Source organism: Protopterus annectens, chromosome 1.part0, assembly GCF_019279795.1.
Source record: "Protopterus annectens isolate FY-2018-M chromosome 1.part0, PAN1.0, whole genome shotgun sequence".
Lineage (NCBI taxonomy): Eukaryota > Metazoa > Chordata > Ceratodontiformes > Protopteridae > Protopterus > Protopterus annectens.
Genome location: NC_056725.1, coordinates 1,293,720,778 through 1,293,747,472, shown reverse-complemented (window position 1 = coordinate 1,293,747,472; position 26,695 = coordinate 1,293,720,778). Strand labels below are relative to the sequence as shown.

At 39.7% G+C, this 26,695-nt stretch overlaps 1 protein-coding gene across 1 annotated transcript in view; it reads left to right on the top strand.

The window, feature by feature from the left end:
• LOC122797682 (cytochrome P450 2D6-like) overlaps positions 1-26,695 on the top strand; it is a 612,415-nt gene that overhangs the window by 233,198 nt on the left and 352,522 nt on the right. Inside the window, exon 5 of the mRNA XM_044066222.1 lies at positions 25,547-25,720. Within this exon, the coding sequence (XP_043922157.1) occupies positions 25,547-25,720 (174 nt within the window). The remainder of the gene's footprint in view (positions 1-25,546; positions 25,721-26,695) is intronic.

Here is a 26,695-nt window from a genome sequence, read left to right as displayed (position 1 = left end):
CTATACAGGGGTACATCAATATTGTGTGCATGGGGGGAGTGTGTGTTAGGTGAAGGTTCATCACATAGTACCACTCCTCACATATCTCAGAGGTGTATATTAGTAGCAGCATTAAGTGGACATAGCTGCACTGCATGTTGTTGAGTGCCTGTCCAGAGTGTGTCTGTTGTGGTTTGATTGTGTATTGTGCATGTCATCATTCAGAAATTGTGTGGTCTGTATAATGCCTGTGTGTCACCTTGTGTGTGTGTGTGTGTGTGTGTGTGTGTGTGTGTGTGTGTGTGTGTGTGTGTGTGTGTGTCTGCGTATCAGCAAACATTATAGTGCAGGTATTAACTTACATATGTTGTCTTCACCTCACAGATGAACATGGGGGTTGGGATCTCTCCCCCTCACAACCTGACGTCAGTGTCTTAGCGGACTCTGATGGTGTTGATAGTGAGACACAGGTGAGGTTGTCAGGGGCTAAATCTGTGCCATTGGTTGGCATCCCACTTCCACCCACTATGCCCTGCACAAAGTCAGTATTCCCCCACATACCCAGTCTCCAGCAGCCACATATAATGGACAGTTGAAGGGTGGTGGCATGGAACAGGCTAGTGTGATGACTATGGTAAGTGTGAGTATAGACAGCAGCCATAGCCATAGAGACCAGACAAGGTCCCACACAGGCAAATGGACAGGGATGCTCGAAGGAGGACTCCTGCCCATCAATCCCCTATAGCAAGTGTCAAAGCAGGTGTCACCAGACACATGTTTCGGTCCATCATGGAGGCACAGGTACATTATGAAAGCAACACCAGACAGATGCTCGGGGTCATGAATGCAACACTACCTGCCATGCATGACTTCCTCCATGGCCTGGGTGATGCCGGATGTTTTATTATGCTGATGTCATGAATAGATGGTGGGGTGAGACATTGTCATTGCTCGACAGTGCAATGTCTGTGCAGGTGCATGTGGTGGGAGTAGGGCATCAGCTATGTGGATGTAGGTCAGCAACAAGATCAGGTGAGAGTCCACATGGCCATGCACATTCACACTGCTGTCATGGCAATACCACCTGCACTACTGAAGGGAGGGTGCTGTACACACCACAGTGGAGCAGGCCATGGGTACATGGTCTCATCATGGACATGGATCCAGCAGACAGCAGTCACCATCAGGGAATAGTACTGCATCTGGCCTTTGGCCTGGTGTTGCCAGTGAGACTCCTAGCAGAGCCAGTTCCTGTGTCTGGAGACAGTGTACTGTACATCCTGTCATGTACAGTCTACGACTGTCCAACATACCCCTGTGCAGGACATCTACATGACTTGACTGTCTGCATACATTCACTCACACATCTCTGTTGCAGGCAAGTCACCACCAGACACATGCATCTCCTCTGCATGGCCCAGTTGAACAACACCCCTCCAGACACACACATGCACATGATGTCAACCATATGGCCCAGCCTAGGCCTCTGGAAAACCCAAACCACACCTGTGCATGTGATGATACCTGCACCACATCCCTGTTATCCATACCATCGATGCAGGGACATGGTAATATGGGTGTGATGCACAGGGCGAATATAGTACAGTGTAGTAATGTAAAATTGTGTACGGGGCTGTCTGCTGTCAATTGTTATGGGTACATATCAAAGTGTATGTACCTTTTTAGCCATGATGCAGTATTGCTGTTAGTACTGCTGACTGACTGTAGTCTCACATACTGTATTCAGTTTGTGTTCCAGGTGTCTGTGTGTCTGCAGGCTGTGGGCCTGCTGACATTACCAATGATGAGTATGGTGGAGTGGAAACACAGTGACCTTTTAATAGCCAAGGTAGAGCTGTACATGTTTACCAGGTGTGTATGCATGCAACAGTGTGTGAGGGACACTAGGGGCAGGCAGTGTGACCTTGCATACATATCCCTTGACACAGCCAGCTAGCTTTCATATATGTCACCTGGGTGTTCTGTAGTACCACAGGCTCATAAATACAGGGGAGGTTACTTGAGTACTGGCACTGGGTCCCTCACAAGCCTAGCTATTACTTTAACCCCAACAGATTAACCTATCTTGTGGGTACTAGGTAGTCTCAGGACCTTCGCATGTCTACATATTGCACACACATGGGCAACACACAATGTGTGTGTGACATTATCAAATGTAGATTGTGGGACACAACTTATAGTAATGTGACAGTTGGCAGGACATAGAATGCCCACGGCAAATGCAACACACAGGACTTCCTCTGGTTTACTACTATGACACCTTCTTTGTGTGACATTATATTAGCTTACAGTATTTCTCAAAACATTAAGGTGCTTCTGATGTCCAATAACTGCTCTATGCAATCAGTACAGAACTGTATGACATGTTTCTTGTCCTACAGTCTTGGAACCTCTTTTCACTGTTTTAGTTGTTGTCACAGGTTACACCTTGCCAAACATGGACCACAACCTGCAGGGTGGTACAGACATACCTCTCAACTGTACAGATTTCTGCAGAATGTCTGGATTCTTGCCTCATATTTTTGGTGCATTTTCTCATAAACCTGTGTTTTTCTGGCAAATCATTGCCAAATCATTGTGGGTTGATGTCAAAAAATAATGGCAGACATTATGAGTTGCAGACTTCATACCTTTCAGACTACCTATGCTAATGCAACATCTGTTATTCCATCACCTTTATAAGTTTGTAGGAGCAATATTTGAAAAGTGTCCTATTATGTGGCCCTTGTCAGCCCATTATTTGTAACTTTGTAAATATTTCATGCTGTAAGAGCTTGTGATGTATGGGTACACATGGTGTATGCATATGTCTACAGATTGTCAGGCTGCCTGATACATAATTCCTTTCCATCTGTCATAAATATGTAGTTTTCTGGCCAACATTTTGGAAGAGCATGACAGACTGACATTGCAGATTAATGATGGATATTGTCATGTAACAACACATACCCTTTGGAAGGTGCATTCAAATGCATGACCTGTTCTGCTATTGATTTTCCATGTGTGTCACAGCAATATGTGAAGGGTGTGCTCAGTGTTTGCTGTTTGCCCCAGCTTCCCATATGGCTTTAACCAGATATCTTTCTGTGAGTGGTTGAGAGGCATGCTGGTACATACATACATACATACACACACACACACACACACACACACACACACACACACACACACACACACACACACACACACACACACACACACACACACACACACACACACACACACACACACACACACACACACACACACACACACACACACACACACACACACACACACACACAGACTTATGACCTGCCCCTTCTGAATGCCAAACCTCTACCTGCCCAATTTTACCAATGATACTGCTAGATACATGAAAGCAACTCCACAGAAGTAATGTAATGTTGCAGTCTGCCACTACTGTTCAAGTGAGTGACAATTGCAAGGGCTGCTAGGATTGCTAATGGTGGGTTCAGAGGCCCTTAACATGGTAAAGCCACCTGAAGCACATACACACTACTGCATGGGGACATGCATTGAAACACACATGCACACAGAGATGACACATCCCATATTAGATGACCCACCTATTTATGTACAATACATAGTGATATGTCTACTGCATGCACCACAGTGCCTTTGTGTTAGAAACTGTGTAACTGTGCTTGTAAGGTGGATGATATCTGTAGGGACTGCAACTAGATTGGCAATAGGGGCGTTAGCTGGGTGGAAGAGGCACACAGCATGGTACAACCATCGCATACACACAGAAAAGACAGCCACAGCAGATATGCATACAGAAACACACACACAATTGCCAATAGATTAGTAACCCTACATATCCACTTGTATGTACTGTAGTGCTACGTACACATTACAGGCACCACAGAGATTATATGGTAGGGACATAACTTACTACCTCTTACAACAAGTAATCTTGGGGATGTCTTCATGGATGGTGGGATAAAGACCCAAAATAGCAACTGGTCTCATATATTGCTTTTACATACCGGGACAAGTGATAGAGTAACAGACTTTGTATCAGTATGATATTTCAGACTATGGTAACTGTGACATATTTGGCAATGATTACTCATACGTGAAAACTGTATAATAGCAAAACCAACTCAAAAACAAATCACACACTGGAGCCAGAATAAATTTAGCACTTTTGTCCCGTTTATTACAGAACTTCTTCAGAATCATACAATATATCACTGACATCATTTCCTTTTATATCAAAAATATCTCATCAACATATCCTGTAATAATTAAACCTTAAAGGCATAGTTGTTGCATAACCAATGAGCTTCAAAAACATAAAATATGTTCATACAGTTCAATTTATACTCAAATACAACCTTAAAATAAAACTTTTAACATAACACATAATTATTGCATCTTTGTGTCAAAAATTGACATAGTTCAGATAACTTTTAACTGAAACTTTGTCACTGATACCAGGTATTAAATCAGCTCTTAAAAAAATCTGCCATTTCAACTCTGTTCTCTCTAAAAAGTTATTAAATGAACCTACAAATGTGTCTGTGTTAACATTTTCCACTACAAAAAAGTAAATTTCCTAACATTTTTCACAGTTTAAAGAATGCTTTGCTAATGCATTATTTGTGTCTTTTTTATAGCAAGGAGGTGTTCGCTAACCCTGTATCTTAACTTTCTTATAGTCTTTCCTATATAGAAATTTTCACAGTTAGAACATACTGCAAGATATACTAAACCATCACTCTGGTAATCAAATCTACCTCTGGCTGTTAAAGTATATTTTAAATGTTTGAAATAATGACTGTGCACACCCATTATATATCTACACTGATTACAATTTGTACAGGCAAAAGTACCCAGCCTATTAATAACTCTATCATGATTTTCACATTTGTATCCACCTTCCAGAATCTCTTTTAAATTTTTAGTTTTTTTATTAATAAAATTAGGTTGAGTTCCTATAATTTTACTCAGTTCTTCATTGCCCAAAATAATTTTCCAGTTTTCTTGTACAATCCTTTTAATATTAGGTCCATCAACACTTATGGGCATGAGAAATGCATATTTGAATTTCTCATTCTGTGTTAGAATCTGACTTAAATCCTTTTTCTGAAGTCTAGCTTTAAGAATAGGGATACTTATCATCCCTATGATTCTCAACATGTTTAATTACATCATTAAGCAGTTCAACAGAATAACCCCTACAAAGAAAGAACTGCTTAAATGCTTCACCTTCTACTTTAAATTGTTGGTCATCACTGACCATTCTACTGAGTCTAATTACTTGACCCTTAAATACATTAACTTTCATATATTTGGGATGAAAGCTTTCAAAATCTAAATAGTTATTGGTAAAAGTTTTCTTCCTGAAAACATTACTCTTGAATGTCTTCTTATCTAAATCTATCCCTACTTCAACATCCAAAAACTGGACTAATGTACCTTTATTACCAATAGTAAATTTAAGCCACAATACTGTTTGATTAATCTGTCTGAAAAACTCATCAAACTGTTCACTGTTACCTGCCCACACAAAAAATAAATTGTCACTGTAACGTCTGTAGTACCTTACATATTTAAATAAATCCATCTTCTCCAAGAATGTAACTTCCCACCAATATAACACTAAGTTGGCATAGACAGGGGCTACATGAGCCCTCATCGCTACCCCACTTATTTGTTGATAGATTTCTTTTTCAAACATAAAAAAAATATTGTGCATATTCCATCAACTGACAAATAACAAAGATGTCATTCTTACACTTCACTTTACTCAAAAAAGCCTCATAAACTCAGTACCCTCATTTTGATCAATTGCTGTATATAATGAACAGATATCCAAGGTACATAGCAAACTTTCATCTTCCTGAAACTGGAAGTGTCTAAGCTCTTCCAAAAACATCCAGGAATCCCTAAGATACCAATTACTCCTTTGCACAATAGGATTGAGTATATTGTCCAAATACATGGAAATTTTGGACATTTTACTGAAAGGAGCTGAAACAATTGGCCTGAAAGGTAGATTTTTTTTTCATTTTTATGTATTTTGGGGGTGCCAAACAGCATCCCTAATTGAGGCTGATCTACATTTAAATATTCAAAAACTTCAATAGAGGTGTACTGTTGATATAATAAGTCAAGCAAAATCAAATCCAGTTCTTGAAACTTCTTTCTAATGAAGTCCTTGGATACTTTAAGATACTTATTTCCATCTATTAATAACTCCTTAATACTGCTAGAATAATCTATACTATTCATTATAACTAATCCCTGACATTTGTCTGCTTTCATATATCTGATGTTATTATATGAAGCTAGCTGCTTAAGTGCCAGGTTTTCCTCCTTGGTCAAATTGTCCAAATTTTCCACTGTTTACCACTACTTTGTAAATTATAAAAATAATTTTCACAGATATTAGAAAAAATACTCAAAGTATTAACTAAGGGAGGATTAACGTTTTTGTTTTTCTTAAAGTGCCCAGCCTCAGGTACAGATAACCCTTGATACAAGTATCTTAAATTCAATTTTCGTACATATAACTTAAAATCTAAAATAGTGTCAGTAGATCTAGCTCTTTTTGCAGGTACAAATGAAATACCTTTTTGAAGTACTTTAACCTCTACCTTACTAAACTTTCTATTACTTAAGTTAAATATTCCTTGTGTGAAGGCTAAAACCCTTTGTTCTTGCCCTTATTCTTTACCACAGTCACAAATGCTTCCTGATTTGGGGGTGGGGTATTCGTCCCTGTGGTCTGATTAGTAAAAGAGACATTTTCCTCACTTTCCACGCTAGAAACGCTAGTTAATTGATCTTTACGTTCATCAATGTTAGCTACAATGTTCCTATTTTCCACTTCAGAGAAGGAATCAAGCCTATTCAACCCACCTGGCTTCTGAACTTCCCTTCTCTCATTTTTATCCTTTAAAAAATGGTTATTTCATTTTTGTTAACTAAATATGCTTGTTTCTGTTGATAAGCTTGTAAATCCCTAAACAATTTTTTTCTTTTTCTTAATGACTATATTGTCAATTAGTTGATTAACTTTGTTCCCCAAATTGTCAAACATATACTGGTAAAAAGAAAGCATAAGGTGATACCTTAAAACATTGTCAAGTTCCACAATCTCATTCTTTAAACAGTCCATTTGTTCCTTATTCCACTGTATTAACAATTTAAGCACTTCCATTCCCATGTTGTTATATATTTCTTTTAATTTATTGAATAAATTACTATCAAATTTCACTGCGTTAGGAAATGCGTACACTCTAAGCCCCAAAGGCACAATAGACAAGTTAATGCATTTGTTTAAATATTGGTTTTCATATACTAACGTTTTAAATCTGAGAACTTTTTTCTCCAACTGGAGAAACTGAGTTTTAAAATCTGGCGTGTCTCTTCGTACCTGTCATAAGTCCGTTGGTACATCACAATTAAAACTTAGATCAAGAAATGGATCCATAATGTTGGATTCTAATAGCTCAACAATGGGTTTACCATTGTCAAACACTGCATCGGCTTCAATAGTTCTTTCTCCTGAAGAGAAACGACTATTACCTTTGCCATCCCATCTGTGTGCACACCGACTTCCAATGCCTCCCATCCTCTCTAGTAAATCTTGTGCTCTGGAAACAACTTCCCGTAATGTGACGGTAAGCATGTTGACCTCATCAGACATTGGAAACATGCTGAAATCTTCATCATTTGCACTTTGTGTAGACATACCAGCAGATATCAGACACCAATTCTTAAACAAGAATTATATTGGAAATACAGTGTATTTAACCACTACTATAACGTTTGTGGTAAAACAAAAAATGTAAAATATGTATTTGGTCACAGTTAATAGAGGTAAAGTACTTTTGCGCTAAATAAGTGCTACCAATTACCAGACCTTAAAAGAGCTTTCTACATTTAAACCAGAGAGACCAACCCTCTCCTGCACTATCGCATAAAATATCTGAGACAAAAATCCAGTCTTTTTGAAAACACAACTGTTCAGTCAATTATCAGCTCTTAAAAGAGCTTTTTTCATAAGATATTCCAAATACCACAAAACAGTGATGTGTAAACTATTGTCAATCCTTTACCAAAAATAATTCAATAAAAATTACCAGTTCTAACAAGAACTTTTGTAAGGAGACAGTCTTAGGCTTACCACACTGTGTGTTGAAAACCGCCAAAGCAATGATGAAAGTCCACTCAGCTTAGAAAACTAGAAAACTGCTGTGAACTTGCAAATTACGAAAATAATTTTCAAATGAAGGAAAACTCCAGCGACCAGTGTGTATTAAAAATCAACTGAAAACTGTATAATAGCAAAACCAACTAAAAAAATCACACACTGGAGCCATAATAAATTTAGCACTTTTGTCCCATTTATTACAGATATTCTTCAGAACCATACAATATATCACTGACATCATTTCCTTTTATATCAAAAACATCCCATCAACATATCCTGTAATCATTAAACCTTAAAGGCATAGTTGTTGCATAACCAATGAGCTTCAAAAACATAAAATATTTTCATACAGTTCAATTTATACTCAAATACAACCTTAAAATAAAACTTTAAACATAACACATAATTATTGCATCTTTGTGTCAAAAACTGACATAGTTCAGATAACTTTTAACTGAAACTTTGTCATTGATACCAGGCATTAAATCAGCTTTTAAAAAATCTGCCATTCCAACTCTGTTGTCTCTAAACCATTGCATACACACAGTAAAGACAGCCACAGCAGATATGCATACAAAAACACACACATACAGTTGCCAATAGATTAGTAACCCTATGTATCCACTTGTTTGTACTGTAGTGCTACATACACATTACAGGCACCACAGAGATTATATGGTAGGGACATAACTTACTACCTCTTACAATGAGTAATCTTGGGGATGTGTTCATGGATGGTGGGATAAAAGACCCAGAATAGCAACTGGTCTCATATATTGCTCTTACATACCTGGACAAGTGATAGAGTAACAGACTTTGTATCAGTATGATGTTTCAGACAGGTACAAAGTCTGATGCTGATATGTCTGTCACTATGGTAATTGTGACATATATGGCAATGATTACTCATACATGCCCATTGTTAGGGGACACACACCACATATAGGTTGCAAACATCTGGATATTCCATATACATCTGTACAGATGACTGGCATGGCCTGTATAGTTTAACATGGTGCATGTAAGACAGATGCCATTAACTGCCTCATGCCATGGGAAGGGTGTCAACAGGCCTTAAAATGGTATAACTAATGGGGGATATGCTTCACATGCAAACAAACACAGTACTACAGTTGCCAGTATTGAGATTAGTACCCCTACTTAGCTAATTATTTGTATTATAGTATTACATAGTTATTGCATGAGCCACAAAGCTTATAGGGCTGAAGAGTATATACAGGTACTTCTACAGTGAATTACATCAGTGGGCCTTGTAAAGTACGGTGATTGGAAGTGTACTGGGTGGAACACACACCTCAAAATGGAAATGGCATAACCCACACCCCTAGGGATATGATTCACACACCCACGTATATTTGGCAAGGCCAAGATTAGAACCCATATCTATTTAGTTATTTGTAGTAAAGTGTTACACTGTTATTGTATGTGCCACACAGCTTATAGGGCTAAGGGTTGTCCAAAGGTACTTCTAAGGTGAAATACATCAGCAGCCCTTGTAAAGTATGACAATGGGAAGTGTACTGGGTGGCAAAGGCCTCAAAATACTCTAACCTACAAACACACACACACATTTGCCAGAACTGAGATTAGAACCCCTGCCTATCTATTTATTTATTTATACTATAACGTTATGCAGTTCTTGCAAGTGCCACAGAGCTTATATGGCTGATGGCTGTCCAAAGGTACTTCTAAGGTGAATGACATCAGCGGGCCTTGTAAAGTAGGGCAATGGGAAGTGTACTTGGTGGAACATGCCTCAAAATGGTAAAACCCACACCCACAGAGGATATGGTTCTCACCCAAACACACACACACACACACACACACACACACACACACACACACACACACACACACACACACAGTATTGAGTTCAGAACCCCTACCCATCTAGTTATTTGTACTACAGTGTTACTCAGTTATTGCATGCGTCACAGAACTTATGGGATTGAAGAGTGTCCCAAGGTACTTCTAAGGTGAATAACATCAGCAGCCCTTGTAAAGTATGGCAAAGGGAAGTGTACTGGGTGGCAAAGGCCTCAAAATACTTTAACCTGCAAACATACACACTTACACTTATATACACACACACACACACACACACACACACACACACACACACACACACACACACACACACACACACACACACACAGAACATAGAACCCCTGCCTATTTTATTTTTTGTTCTATACTGTTATGTAGTTATTGGAAGTGTACTGTCTGGGAAAGGCCTCAAAATACATTAATCTACAAGTATACATACAAACACACACACATTTGCCAGACCTAAGATTAGAATTCCTGCTAATCTAGTTATTTGTTTTATACTGTTACATAGTTATTGCATGAGCCAGAGGGCTTATAAGACTGACGGCTGTCCAAAGGTACTTCTAGGGTGAATCTTACCAGGACTGAGATTAGAACCCCTACCTATCTAGTTATTTCTACAATAGTGTTACACAGTTATTGCATGCACCACAGAGCTTACAAAACTGGAAAGTGTCCATAGGTAACAGTAAGGCGAATAACATCAGCAGATCTTGTAAAGTAGGGCAATGGGAAGTGTCCTGAGTGGGAAAGGCCTCATAATACTTTAACCTACAAACACGCACATAAAGGCAGATGATGTCATATTACAACCCCTACCTCAGTACTATTACACAATGGAGCTCACGTTCATGCTGGCATGTGTGACTGGTTTCAACTGGTATGCAACTGTTCACAGCAGGACATTAGTCTATGCCTTTCAGGGTATCCCTGTCTATGACTCACTCTGTGTGTGTGTGTGTGTGTGTGTGTGTGTGTGTGTGTGTGTGTGTGTGTGTGTGTGTGTGTGTGTGTGTGTGTGTCTGTCTGTCTGTGTGTGTGTGTGTGTGTGTGTGTGTGTGTGTGTGTGTGTCTCTCTCTCTCTCTCTCTCTGTCTCTCTATATATATCACTGTCTGTCTTTCTCTTCCCCATGTCTATGTGTGTATGCTTGCATGTATGTATATCACATGCAACAGATGCAGATATGTCACATATGGGCCACCTACAGCTAGCTGAGGGTAATCCTGTCTGATGGGTGTGGGTAGAGTCAGTTAAGGTGTACATAGCTGTCTGTATGCAAAGACATCTGTTCACAATACAGTTATATAGTCTGATGTGAGTTTAGACATGGGCTGTAATTCTCTAAGTGTAGGAGCATGCCCAGTATGACCTTCTATAGTAAGAGTAGGACTCCATTCCATAGTTAGGTGTACTCTGCTCCGGGGTTTTGTGTGCTACAGCCATGCGTCTCAACCTGTTAGTGCAAGGAATCTGGAGACAGCCTGCCAAAATGGAGGGACAATAGCCCAAACATAGGGAGATACTGTAAATATTGCTCTTATTAATGTGGGAAGTTGCTAGTGTAACAGGGTTTGTTTTAGCTGACATTGTCTGACATATATGACATCTGACACTGAAATGTATTGCTTCATTACTTACTGCTAGAGATCTTCAGATCATCACAGTTATTTACCTGAGATATACGAGATGTGTGATGCACAGACCGAAATTATAAGCCAAGCTATAGACATTCTTGCCGAATCTGACCAGTTTGGAGGTGTGGCAACAGCCAATTGGCTAATGAAGCTGTGTAAACAGTCCAGCATCTCAGTGATATACTGGCTTGGGAATCACCTGCTTGTGTGTTATTATTCTTAACTGAAAAGTCATATCCTGGTGTGACTCAACCTTCTCAACTGTACAGTTTTTGCAGAATGTTCAGATGTTTGTCTCATAATTTTGGTCCATTTTTCATAAAATTGTGGTTTATTGGCAAGTTAGTGGCAAATAATTAAAGACTGAAGCTAGAAAATAATGACAGAACATTTCAGTTTCAGACTTAATAACCTTCAGAAAATTCATGCTAATGCAAAACCTGTTATTCCATCAACTTTCTAAGTTTGTGAGAGCAATATTTAAATATTGTCCTTATTTTTGGGCCTTTGTCCCACTTTTTTATGACCTTGTCCAGTTTTCTTGCTCTAAGAGGTTGAGAGGTATGGATATGGGTACAGAGTGCATTCTACTGAGTGGAGATGTTCATTATATGTGTGGTATATTCCACATAGCACTGTGATTTCCAGGTATGCCAGTGGCAGAGCAGTATAGAGTAATGTGGTGAATCAGTGACAAACATTTGTGTATAGGTTGATAGGTTGATAAGAGGTTACTAGGCTATTAGCCCTGACACTCTTATAACAAATGCAGATGATAGTGTAGCCCATGTTAAGATATGTCAGCACCCAGAGCCCCTGTACAGTAAGGACACAGGTGGAATCACAGGACTGTATTTTCTGTTTCCTATGCACTTATACAGGGAGCACTTCACAAGGGGCATTGAGGTGCTCTGTTTGATATGGACAGGGAGTGTATTCCACAGATGGGGAGTCTGTGGGACACATATCTGTCACACCAACAAGCCCTACTGATATCACAGACCATGTCGATGCTGTGTCTACAGGTTGATCAAGTGGGCCTTGACTTCCAGATGTGCAACAGTCCCATCAAGGCAGGTCTGGATTGCTTTGTATGCCAGACAGAGGTCACCTCTGGGGAGTCTGTATGGAATTGAGTAGTGGAACAGTCCTGTTGGCCTATCTGTGTAGGGTAGATGTTTGGGGTCCTGGATTCTCCCAGTGAGGAACCTCTGTGGTCTCTCCAGCTGCTGCATGTGCTTTGTGAGGTACATGCAGAAGGGGGTGTTGTACAACATAATTGGCCTTATAAGCATAGAATACATGGATCGTATGACTTTTTTGTCCCTGGATAGGATACCTTTACTTTTGTGTTGGCCCATCTATGAAGCTTTCTATACAATGGAAGCAACATGGTGCTCAGACTTCAGGTTGCTATCAACCTGGGTGGCCAAATGCCTCACTACTGATTGTGTATGTAGGACATTGTTGTTCATGTGATAATATGTGGGGACATCATTCTCCCCAAAGAGGATGATGATGCATCTGCAGGCATTCAGCTTGAGGCCATGTTTCTGGCAGCAGTCATTTGTTTTGGTGAAACCCTTTTGTAGGACGTCCACATCACTTTGGGTATTGATGACTGTTCTCAGCTTGCAGTCATCAGCCAACGTGGTCAGCCATAGGTCAGTGTTTTGGCCTGCACCTCAGGGAAGTATATCCAATATACCAAAGGCCCCCAGACCGATCCCTGCGGTATGCCACTCATTACGGGTGCACTGCTTTACTTGGCTACCCCTATTATGATTATGTGAGTTCTATCAATGAACCAGTTTGCTACTCATCTGGTAACATATGGATTGATGCCTAGTTGACAGAACTCATATACTATGACCAAGTGGGGAATAGTGTGTAAGGCTTTGTCTGAGTCAAGGTGACCAGAGTGCACCATCATTCCATCATCCATGCCTTTGTTTGGTGTCTCAGGGAAGTCATCCAGAGTTTACTGACATACCTCCCCTTGAGGAAGACAGACTGTGTGGGGTCAAGTATTTGGAGTTTGCCAATGTTCATGTTAATGAGGTCCAGGATAATCCATAATGATCCATAAGGATAATACCTCAGATGGTTTGTGTTGCTGTGTTATTATGTGGCTACATGTTGGCCCTAGCTGTCAACCTGCCACAGATTGACATCTATACAGGCCCATATATGACAGTCAGGCACAGGACCACACATGGGGACAGGGTGTTAATAATGCTCTGCCAAACATAGACAGCTGGGAGACCAGTTTGTTATAAGCTTGCTTTTTCTTACAGGTATGACGCCTGCTTCTCTACTGTCTGCCATTAGGTTTTGACATGAACCTTTCTTGTTTGGCACAAAGTTTGCAGGCAAATGCAATGTTAGGACAAGCAGAAGAAATATACGAGGCATACTCGTGATCCTTCTGTGGCAGCCTGTCATTCCAGGGCTATGGATGTTGACCAGTGACTTGTTGTCAGTGCTGACACAGTAAGGTGGCAGCCATTTAACACCTGGCCATACACTGACTTTCAGGTACCTGCTGCCCTACTAGGCACTGTGTATCTTACTCCGAGCTGTGTACTGTTCATATGTGTGCCCCCCTGTCCCTGACTTGTCCAGCTTTCCTGCAGTGACAGATATTGACTTCTGCACAGTGTGTACAACTCCTACCATAGTTGTAGCTGCATGCAAAATAGTTGTCACAGAAGGTCTTGGAACATGGACCCTGCCAACCACATTACTGTAGCTAGGCCCTAAGCCACAACAGCCAAGAATAAGTGCTGCTCACCTCCTGACAGTATTAAGCATGCATATACATAGCTCATTGACCCCTGCATATTGTGGACATGCAACAAGTTATCAAGTTGATTGGGACAGCCTTGGGAATGTGTGCTCTGCTGCTGTTACCCTACAAACATACATGTTACTGCATTTCTATGGGAACACGTGTGTGTTGGGGGTTGCATACCTGTCAGCTGTACACATTGCACAGACTGTGCAGATGTTGACTTTATTTTTTGGTTCCATTTAACATAGTGTTGTGCCTGTTTTGTAGAATACTGGCATATCACTAAAGACTGAAGGTTAGAATGTAATGGCAGGCATTTGAATTTCAGACATCCTACCATTCAGAGAATTCATGCAACTACAAGACCTGCTGTGATATCACTGTGTAAGCCTGTAAGAGGACTATTTCATCATTGTCCCTATTTGTGGGCCTTTGCCAGACATTTCTTAATGGTTTACTAGAGCTGACTTGCTGGAAGAGGCTGAGGGATGAGTATGGAGCCACAACATAGACATCCATGCATGTGACCTATGACTCCCCAATTTATTTGTCTCTCACATACACTGAAGTACATTTTGTCACCTAGGGAACTACTACATACTCTGTGAAAGTCAGTTTTGGGCAGGCATTTCCTGTTCTCCCACATAGCTGTCAGTTGTCTGCTGCTATCTTGGTAGGCCACCCCATTCCCTTGCATACATGCAACAATACCTTAAATATGCTACCAAAACATATTACTCCATTCATCTATTGTTAAGAAGAGTGACTTACCTTGTCCCTGCAGCAGTTGTGAGGATGTTGTCTGAGGGCTGACTCTGTCAGATGCACACAGTGCACAGCCTATACATGGTAAGTTACAGGTAGTGTAATGTGTGCAGCATCCATTTTACTGTGTGTGCGAGTCGGAGAGGTGTCAGTCCCTGGGTCCCTAAGGTGTCAGTGTATGTGCTATGCATGCATCTTTGCCAAGGCCAGGGCATACTGGGCACATCTACGTCTGCCTACAAGGGTTTCCTCCTCCGAGTCCCTCTGTGCTTGTGGAGACCTTGGCAATGGTGTAGGGGTTGTGTGCCCCTTCTCTGTGATGTTCCTGCTGCAGCTGTTTCCACAGGATCATATTCTGTAGCATGGCACATACTATGAACATGTGCACACATATGGCTGCAAGTCTCCACCAGATATGTCAAGGCAGTGGAACCGTGACTTGAGCATCCCAAACACATGCTCTGTAGAGTTCCTAGTTTGTGCGTGTGCCTCATTATGGCATTCTTCAGTGGGTGTCTGTGCATTTCTGATGGGTGTCATCATCCATGGTTCCAATGCATAGCCAGCATCCCCCACTAGATGGCCATATGGGATGTCCCCCCTGGCAAATGCCTGGTACACTGTGAGGCATGCCAGATGTGGGAGTTGTGATAGCTGCCAGGGCTGCCAGCATACACATTCATGATAATGCCCTGAGAATTGCACACAACCTGGCAGTTGATGGAATGATAGCTCTTGTGGTGGACATACACTCTACCTTCTTCACCGGGTGGTGCTTTGATGTGGGTGTAAGTCCAGTCTATAGCACCCAGTACCTCTGTGTAGTCTGCTACATGGTGGAAGAGATGCATATTGCTGGTCCTCTCCTCAGGGGTGCTGGGGAAATAAATGTACTCACCAGCATGTAGTAGCAATGCATACAGGAACTGGTGGAGCACCCTGGATGCAGATGCCTGTGAGACCTCCATGATGTCCCCAGTAGGTCTTTGGAAAGTACCTGTAGCTAGTAGTCTTAAGGCTACACGTACCTTTGTTTCAACTAAAATGGGTTCCCTCTGTTGGCTCTGGGTCTGAGGTGAGGACGGCAGAGCTCAGTGACTTGGTGAAGTATGTCCCTGTCCTCCCTGTAGTGAATCTAATATCTTCAGATCATGTAGCCCCTGGAAGATTACCCTGGGTCTGAATACTCTTCTCCTCCTCCTCAGTCTGGGCCCATTGTCAGCATTATTCTTATCACTGCCCTCAGTCTGTAGCACATAGAGATGTAGCAACACAGCATCAGCCCCTATCATTTTGTCAGGTAAAATTCCCGATGGTGCAGAGTTTGTTGGAAAAAAAACAGACTGAAAGGTGTTTGCATATATTATACTGGTGTGCTGCTCATGCTGCCTGTGTGATTGGCTGACTATGATGCATTCCACCTGCTAGCTATATTACTGAAGGGTTTGAATGGGCCACTGTGAGTGGCAGCTTTTGTATTAATGATTTGTAGTTCATTTCCTTTATTATGCTATTTCCTTTTTTCTTTCTCTATTTCCACTGTGTTTAAGCCCTGCAGTGCACTGTGCAAACTGTTTTAGCTAGTGTAAGGATTGCTGAGCAGAAAAGGCCTTCCCCTGGACACAAACATGATTCTCATTTCTTGAACCAGCTAAGCACAGCTAAGCAGTCTCAGACACACACCCTTACTTAGCTGTGCTTAGCTGAGCACAAATAGGAGCCCCGGAGCTCCAATGTGCTTACACTAAGCATGACACACACCCATTTCATATCAGCTGCTTCTTCTGCTTACACCACCACATTATAGCTTCTACATGGTTAGGTACCCATGGACACAGTCTCCCATTTTGCTGTTCAATTAAGTTAGCTGATTTACATAACCCTTCTGGCTTACACCCTAGTTACAGCTCTACACCGGAGCCTATGCCCTTAACAACCACTGTTACCTGTTATTGTTATGAGTCTGCATGCTGCCCACTATAATGTCAAAATTCATGTTTCACATTTAATTGACTTTTTACTGATTTTGTTTCATTTTCTGCATGATCACGTTTGCACATTGTTGCACTCTGCTTAAATGGCCAAAACTGGCCAAAAATAACTTTTGATTTTTGCAATTTTAAAACACTTTGGCATGCCAATGACCATAGGCATGCCTAATAAACATAATACATGCTTTACTTTGAGCTGTCATGCCCCCATTTTGATTTTTGCAGAAATGTTCATGGTTACTAACTGAATAAATTTCTGCTGTGGACACGGCTCCAACACGGATGCCTGTCTGCTTGCTGGATCACAAACTTACCTCATTTGCATGTTTTTTATCAGCAAATTAGATGATTTGCATTATTCTATTGCATCTGTGCTGAAATAGTGCTGGGAGGCTCGTGCATGCCCCCAGCCTTGTTTACTGGATCACACAGGCTCAGAACTCCATGTCTGAGCTGTGCCGCTATGCTTACACGGAGATTAGCACCATGTAAGCTTTATTAAATCCCTGGGATTATTTATGCATTGCAACACTTTACTACCATAATTCAAAGGTCTTCTTGCATGGGATCCTGAATTTTATACTGTACTATCACTTTTAAAATGCAGCAGTGACTTTAAATTTTACATTCTGTAAACTAGCAAAATACCATTTAATATTTGTGAATGTTTTTCTGTCTCTATCTGTATCAACATATTATTTATGCATTGCAGCACTTTATTACCATAATTCAAGGGTCTTAACAATGTCTGCTAAATTTATTTGCCACATCTTTAACTGTAAAAACTTTATGAATTAACTTGACTGTCATTTATGGTATGCCATACACAACCTGAAACTGTTACACTTTTTTACTGGACACTCCAAGTCTGTCATAGCATTTCTAAAAATAATAGACTGTTTCTGAAAATGTGGTAACTTGACTGCCTGCACTTCAGCTGTGACAGCTGAAATGCAATTTATTTTATCTTTAACCCATAATTCTGTGTGTTCCTTTCATAACCAATCCTTTACGTTCTGTACACTTGCACAATTTACTGCACACAAATTCTTACAAGTGTCATCTGTGTGCACTACTGCACATTCTGTAGAATTTTTATTTTTCATAAAATCTTGTTAGTGAAGTCTAAAACAACATGTAACTGATGGCATGTGGTTTAAGACTGCAGCTTAGTCAAGGGGTGCAGCTTGAGTGGCTAGACTACAGTCCCACCACCATGAGTAAACATTTTTAATTACTCATGGCCCTGCCATATTATATTGCTGCTCTACAATATTGTTATTTTCAACATAAATACCATACTTTTTAAATAATGGCACTGTGCAAGAAGGATGCCATTCCTGTTTCATCACTATACTGACACAAATCAGGTAGTATGTCTTGGTAATGTACATGCGAATGTACAGGACGACACACATGTATGTAACACACTACCCTGGTCTTCGGCTGCTAATGTAAACATGGAATACTGGAAGGAATATGAAATTGGAGCTTTTTAACATGCATGCCAGCTGCATTTTACAAAGGAAAAAAAATAAAAGTACATGAATAAAAACATAATAATAATAACTGCAGGAGTAATTGCATTAAAATGCAGCATTGGTTTCACAATTTAGTGATAGGGAAAAGTGGTGGCCAGAAGTTCAAATCTTTTTGATAGCAACACAAGAACATGTTTCTGTGCACCTACCAAACTCCTTGCTGGGATATGTCTTCTTTTGCCCTCCAAGAGTGAAGTGCACTTCAATGTAAGGTAAAACTTTCCCACTATAAAAGTATTGAAAATAAAAAGTGTAAAAATATAACCAATGGTGCCTATCTACATTAAGACTCCTTTAAAGTAATTATACATTTAGCATAAAGGAAAGGGATAGAGTCTGCAGCCATAAAACATCAGTAGTGTTGTAAAAAAAATGTTTTTGTCTTGCCATACTCCATAGAGTCATATCCCAAAACTCATTCTAACAAACATTTCCAGAGACTGACTATTATTTATGTGGAATATTACTTATTTAACTAAAGACTATAATTTGTTCTTTTGTCCATAGCTAGTATCCTGCTCATCTCTCTCATAACCCTGTATCAGTTTCAGCCTTTCACAGTTGCCAATCACAACCTTCTGAATCCAGAATGTAAGCTCATGTCCCAATTATTCTCTATTAAATAGAGTTTCCAGGCCTTCATTCGTCCATGACTTTATATTCCTTTCATATTGTTTATTAACCTAATTACTTCCTGCTTTACTTTTCTGTTTGTGATAATGCCAAAGTTCAAATTGCTTTCACTTCACAACCTTGTTACCCCTTCTTCCTCGTTTAACATTCTTCATAACCTTAGATTTAAAAGCTATAACATCATATTCCTATTCATCCATGTTACAGGCATTTCTTAAGATTTTGTGTGTCTATATCATGTTATCATTTCTTTGCCTTATCCCTTGGGCTATCCACTGCTCTGTGTTTACAAACTGTCTAGCTCCTGTGATAGCCCCTGCAGACTGCAGGGGGTCCACAGGTTTCCATATCTAGATGCATTGCTTATCTTTGCGGAGCCTTTTTTCAACTGTCATGAATCTGACCCTTGAGTCAAGGATCTCCTACACAGGCTGGTATTTCAAGAGAACATTCAGAAGTCTTTTCTGACTCCTTTTCGCAGGAGTGTACTTCTGAAGTATCTGCTGAACACATCAGTACAAAGCATATCAGTAGAAAGCATACCTCTCAACCTGGAAACATCAAAAATCTGGACAAGGCCCATGAAAAATAGGTACAAATCTATGCTGATTAACATATAATTTGCATACATATTTACATAACCCCACCCACTCGAATGGAATTGTGGGATGCCAACTTTCAAACACAAACTGAAGAACAGACAACCAAAATATGGCACCAGAGTCCCCCTGTCACCATTCCAGTGTCCCATTACCTGGATATTTCACCCCATTTAATATAAACACTAATGTATGCATGCATTACTTCTACAATGATTATTTGGATTTTATTTTTACATTTTAGAGCACAACAAAGCAGAAACACTAATAGACATCATCTGGTAAACAAAGCAATGCTGTCTCACAATAAAAATAGGCTTGACATTAAAACTTCTCTGCCCTTGAAACTCACATTCATTGAAACAGCACTGAAACCCACACCACATCCAAAGAAAATGCATCTGGCCAGTGGTGGATAAAGATTACCTTTGGGCTATTTTCAAATCATTGGCCCCATGCACACAAAACAAGAAACATACATGTGTTCTTTTCTTTATATACCTTCCTGACTTTGTTAAATTGTTATCCTTGTATAATACAACACACTTGTTAGAGCACATTTTAAATGTATTGTTTGAACATTTTACCAGTAGGCTGTATGGCAATAAAACAAAACATATGAACCAATAATGACAAAACTACCCAATTCAGAACATTTCCATCATAAAAGTCTACTTCCACACCCACACTATAAATAGAATGACAGTAGCGTAAGCCATAGGCATCTTGCACAGTGTCTCGCACTTATTTTCAATTTCATTTTTTGGGGAGAAGGGGACAAAAGGTCAAAAAACAGGGACACATTTTAAACATTGCTTGTATAATTTTGTAAAGTTGCTAGAATAAAATGTTGTGTTACCACCATGCATTTCACTGGCAAGCTTTGAACCCAGGACCCTATACACTTCAGTCAGAACAACATACAGCTATGCCAAATCAGCAGCTTCCTGAAAAATAAGAAGACTGAAACTTAATAGCTATCATTTAGTGAATTCATTTCTCACTTCTCAACATAGCTCTTAACCTCTTTGCACAAAAAACATGGATAAACAACAAAGCCAATAATGGGGGAATACAAATTCAGTTCTCACTTCTCACTCACCATAGCTCTGAAGTCTGAACTGTTAGCACAAAAACAATAATGGGGGAATACAAATTGTGTTCTCAGTTCTCACTTCTCATCATAGCTCTCAACTCTTAGCACAAAACAAATGTTCTCACTTCTCATCATAGCTCTCAACTCTTTGCACAAAATAAATCTGGACACAGCTCAGAAATGGTGCTGGCTAGGGATATTAGGCTCATTTTACCCTCTACCAAAGGTACAGGGTTTGAGCCTGAATACCTCTAGCCACCAGGTGCATTAAATGGGGGTGTTTTCACACACACACACACACACACACACACACACACACACACACACACACACACACACACACACACACACACACACACACACACACACACACACACACACACACACACACACACACACACCTTACCCTGAAAAATGAGTTGTTCCAACTTCAAAGCTTACCCTGAGTAGTTCCCTCTGCCGTTATCCCTGCTTGCCGTTATCCCTGCTTGCAAACTCTGATGTTCCTGCTTGCACGTTCCTCTGCTGTTGCTCGCAAACAAGTTTCAGCATTCCCGCCCACTTACAATTCAATTTCGGCCAGCTGGAAATGATGATGTGAGCTCCTTGAGCTCAATTCTGGCTGGATGGTAGCCTGACATAACTGATGTCATTGCACATGTGATGATGTCAGCTCCAACAGAGCGAAAATTAAAAAACAAAGCAAAAATATTGGAAATGAAGGGGTGCCACTCGGGAATTGTGGCACCCCTTCATTTGGACCCCAAAACTCTGTAGAAAATGAGTAGTTTGGAATGGTTGGGAGGTCTGGTACAAAGAGCTTTTCTTCCACAGGAAAAAATATATTTATATTTAGATCTGTTACTGAGGTTTTGCACTCAGACATCTGTCTTAGCTAGGGAATTCCTCAAGATTCTGGGTCTCATGGCATCCATGATTCTTATGATACCTCTTCGAATATTCCAGATTAGAAAGATACAATGCTGTCTGAAATATCTATGGTTCCAGCATCAACACCCAGTGACTTTTCAAATTCCAGTCTTATTAGTTGTAAAAAGGGAGATCATGTAGTGGTGACATCAAATCTCTCAGAATTCAAGTCTCCCATTAGCTTTCCTGTTCCAAAGGAGTCAGCAATAGCAAATGCTCCAGACTTTGCTTGGGGAGCAGTGTCAATGAGCATAAAAGTGCAGGGTCTTTGGGACTAAAAAAGAGACCAAAACACACAAGCATGAAATATATGCTAGCTGTTATAAATGCTCTCAACTGTCTGAATCATCTGTGGACCCCAGGGCATCCTCAAGTGTTTACAGACAACATCATAAGTGATGTGGTACATAAACAAGCAAGACTAGCCATGTTAGTCGGGAATATACCTTTACAGAACAGTCTCACTCTCCAGGCATCTTATATACAATCAGAGTAAAATTATTTATCAGACAAGCTGAGCAGGATCAAGACAGACCATTGTGAATGGAAACTAGAACTGGGGATTTTCCAAGAGCTGATCTACTTGTGGGGAAAACCTCAGGTAGTCCTTTTTTCTTACTCCCTAAACACTAAACTGGCAAAATTCTGTTTCATAGCTCCATGCATAAAGGGATAGAAGACAGATGCCTTATCTTTTCCTTGGGCATGAATGCTCCTGTGTGCTTTTCCAATCTTTCCACTGATTTCCAGGGTACTTCTGAAGATTCAGAAGGAATTCTCAAAGATCATTGTGTTGACTCCTTTTGACCCAGAAACAACAGTTCTTCCTTCTTTTGAAATTGGCCAAGGATAATTACCACAAGCTTCCTTACAGGCTGAATTTACTCACACAACATCAATGGTGATTGATACACTCCAAACCCAAATAACTATACCTGCTGCCTAGGTGATAGGGTCCTAATACTTTTTAGTCTCCTTTTTTCTGAATATGTGCAGCATGTATTAATGGAGCTAAGAAAGCCTGCTACTAGAAAACCGTACATTAGCAAATGCAAGTTTTTTTTAGTTTGTGCCAACAAGAAAACCAGCATCAATTCAGGGCCAGTGTTTCTCTGGTTCTAAGGAATTTATGTGAGTTGCTATCCTATGGCTTATATTACTCCTTAATCAAGGTTCATTTGTCAGCCATTTTATCATGTCTACCCATGGATCCAGCTCTTTCATTGTAGTCTCATTTGAAAATGAAAAGGGTGTTGCATAAGAAGCCTCCCAGAAAACAAATAGCTTCTCCTTGGGATCATAATTTTGTGTTAAAGAAGTTAATACTTACTCCATTTGAAACAGTTGATCAGGCTAACTTGAGACTCTTAACATGGAAATCAGTTTTAATCATTGTCCTGACTTTTACAAGATTATCTGAGATGCAAGCTTTAATGGTGGTCAACCTTATCTTATTTTCCACAATGATAGGGTTCTTTTGAAAATGAATCTTTCCTTTATGCCTAAAGTGGTATCCAAGTGTACTTTAAGCCAAACTATTCATCTCCTCCTATTCTTTCCAAACCTATAAATGAGGGAGAAATTGTACTTATTTCCATATATGTCCACAGATAACTCCAGCACTCTCTTGACATAACAAAATCTTTCAGAACTTCTGATCAGTTGCTCATTTCTTGTGAAGGTAAGAAGAAAGGACAATCTCTGTCAAAATAGACTATTTGCAAATGGTTGTCTCAAGCTATTAATTTTGTTACTCCCACCACAACAAAACTATTCCAGGTGGGATCAGGACTCATTCTACCATGGCTTAGGCTTCATCTACTGCTTTTTGGAAAGGGTTAAACTTAAGAAGCATTCTAGAGTCAGCAAATTGGTCCTCTGTGCATACTTTCACAAAGCAGTATAAACTAGATTTCTTCTCCAAGTCTAGGACAGGCTTTGGTTGGACCATTCTTCAGGGACTCCTGGACCCTTCACCTTCCTCCTCCTAGTTCTTTTAACCTGTGGTAATCTACCCATATAGTTTAGGCTACTGCAGTAGTGATCATAATGATGGATATAGTAAAACCATGTAAGCAGATTTACCATGACTGTAGATATTCACGTCTATATGAGAAGATCGAACACTAAAAATAGTGAACGCTCTTTTATCGAACTTAAAAACGCGAAACCTTAAAGTTTCAAAGGACCAGATTATCAAATTTTTTCCCAGGGAAAAATTCACTGATTCCCAAAAAATATGTACAGCCAAAATAAAGTGGGGGGCTTCACCCCCCATCTTAAATATACCAACTCAGAGATCGCACCACAGTGGAAAAAACAGCAAACTACAGAAAATGGCCCATTGATTTTTTTTTCCCTGTGACAAAAATCAATGTTCCGTGCCTTCAACATTTTTAGGTTTTGTGTTTTAAAGTTCCATATAAGAGCGTTAGCAAATTTAAGCATTCGATCTTCTGATAGGAACCCAGATATTCAAATGATTACTGATGCAGTAACTGCCCCCCTTCCCATTACTTCTTTATGCTTTTGTGTTGCAAGGGTATGGACATTTATTTTTCTTTTGCTAGCGATGTCCTAAGGGCTTAGCCTCCTCCTCATAGTTGACCTGAAAGCTCTGAAGGGCTTGGTGCCCATACTTGACTTTTTAGTCAGCTCTGTATGGGCATGTGGAAGGTGCCCTGAAGCTTTGGAAGCTGTGTGGCTGTTATATCCTATGCAGGATGTAACCCATATAGCTTAGGCTACTGCAGCAGTGATCATTTGAACATCTACTGTTATGGCAAATTTAATTACTCACCTGTAATTTCTCTGTTATACATAAAACTGCTAAGAATGTAGCAGTATTGTATACAGGAAGTGAAATCAAGTCACATGTTTACTGATTTTTGCGTTGACATAAAGCTTGCAAAATGGGTAAATATATTTCATCTTTCATGAAAATCTTGCATGTATACATAACTTACTAATAGTGGCTGAATCAGATTTTTATGTATTTCTGCAAATAATATTTCAGTAACAAAGTTATTATGTATATGAATGAATAATATATGATACTGTGTAAATAAGCTCTTGCCTCTCTTCTTCAGTCATTCTAGTTCTGTCATACAGTGCAGTGCGATATACTGTTCTCAACAAAAGCAGGTGCAGTGCAAAAACATTTCAAACATTTCCCTATGATATTACATGAAAGCACCTGCAAATATTTTTGTTGCATACTACACTATTCTGTTTCCTTTTTTGTTACTTGCATCTATCATATTCTATTTTCTGTTGCCCCCCTGGTGTCTGGGCTGTGGATGAAGACAGTCAGATAACCAGTCCATTTTCAAGATTATCAGACTGAAATAAAAAAACATTTAAAAACAAAATAAATCACTACAGTAACTTACTCATGCATAGTCAATACCCTGACGTTATTCCTTGCAACATTTGTCAAAGACTATAAATTCACATTTAATACTCTTACATATGTTATCATTCTTAAGTATTATATTATTTATGTTGTCTGATCTCTCATTTTGTTTTCTTGTACTGTAGGTGTTGAATGTAATCCCTTGGGTTATTCATTTTCCTGGGCCTCATCAAAAAGTTGTTAAAATTCAACGCAAAATGGAGGAGTTCTTGTTGGTCTTCATCAAGCAACACAAGGAAACATTTGATCCATCTGAGAAAAGAGATTTCATTGATGCTTTCTTAGCAGAAATGGAAAAGGCAGGTGGAACTCATTATTTTATATCATACAATTGCTGTAGTTTTTCATAGTTCCGAAAATTACATACATATAGAGCAGCCCTGATATGTGAAAAATGAAGCACTAAAGCAGGATTTTAGAACTGTGACCCCCCCCCCCCCAGTTGAAGCAGGTTGTTTATGAAAAGAAATGATAGTTGAGAAAGAAAGTGTATTTGAACTACAGAAAATATGTAATTTTGTCATTTTCTTTGATTTTATGTGTGCAGCTGACTAGTACAAGCATAAGATACCGGGTCTGATTCTCACCCTTGTTGACTTACTATCTATGTTTGTGAGACAAATACCTTAACCATGAAGCCAACCCTGAACCCCCAGATATTATTACCCCTTCCACATACAATTCACATAATTTTGGTTTAGAAGCACATAATTTATTTTGTTTTTATACTTTGAGTTTTCTGGAAATATAAGTATTCATTTCATAAGCAAATGTAGAAATGGTGACGCAAAACAGCCATTTTCTCTTTTAAGTTGCAGTTTTGCTTGTGATTTGACATAGCCTTTTCTGAAAGAATGACTGCAAGAATTCTGATAGATCAGTATATGAGCCTATTAACTTGATGGAGAATATGCCTGTGATAGTCATCAGTCCAAAACAAAGACAAGGATTCAAAGACAAGCTGGCATGTGCAGTAAGGCTGCAGTAAAAAGGGCCTGTTAGCATAATCATGGAATCTAGCAATTCAGAGAAACATAAGCCAAAATGAGGAAAGGCCTCATTATCAACTAGTTTGCATGTCTTTGAATCACTTGGTGATTATCACAAGTGCTAACAGCTGCTTTTCTGCAGTCCTTGGAATAATCAGTTCTGGTGGCCGATGAATCATGTTAGCACAAACACCTCCTCATTCACTCTCCCACACACATCCACCTATCCACATACAAAATACACTTGCACACATGTATGCATGTACACACACACACACACACACA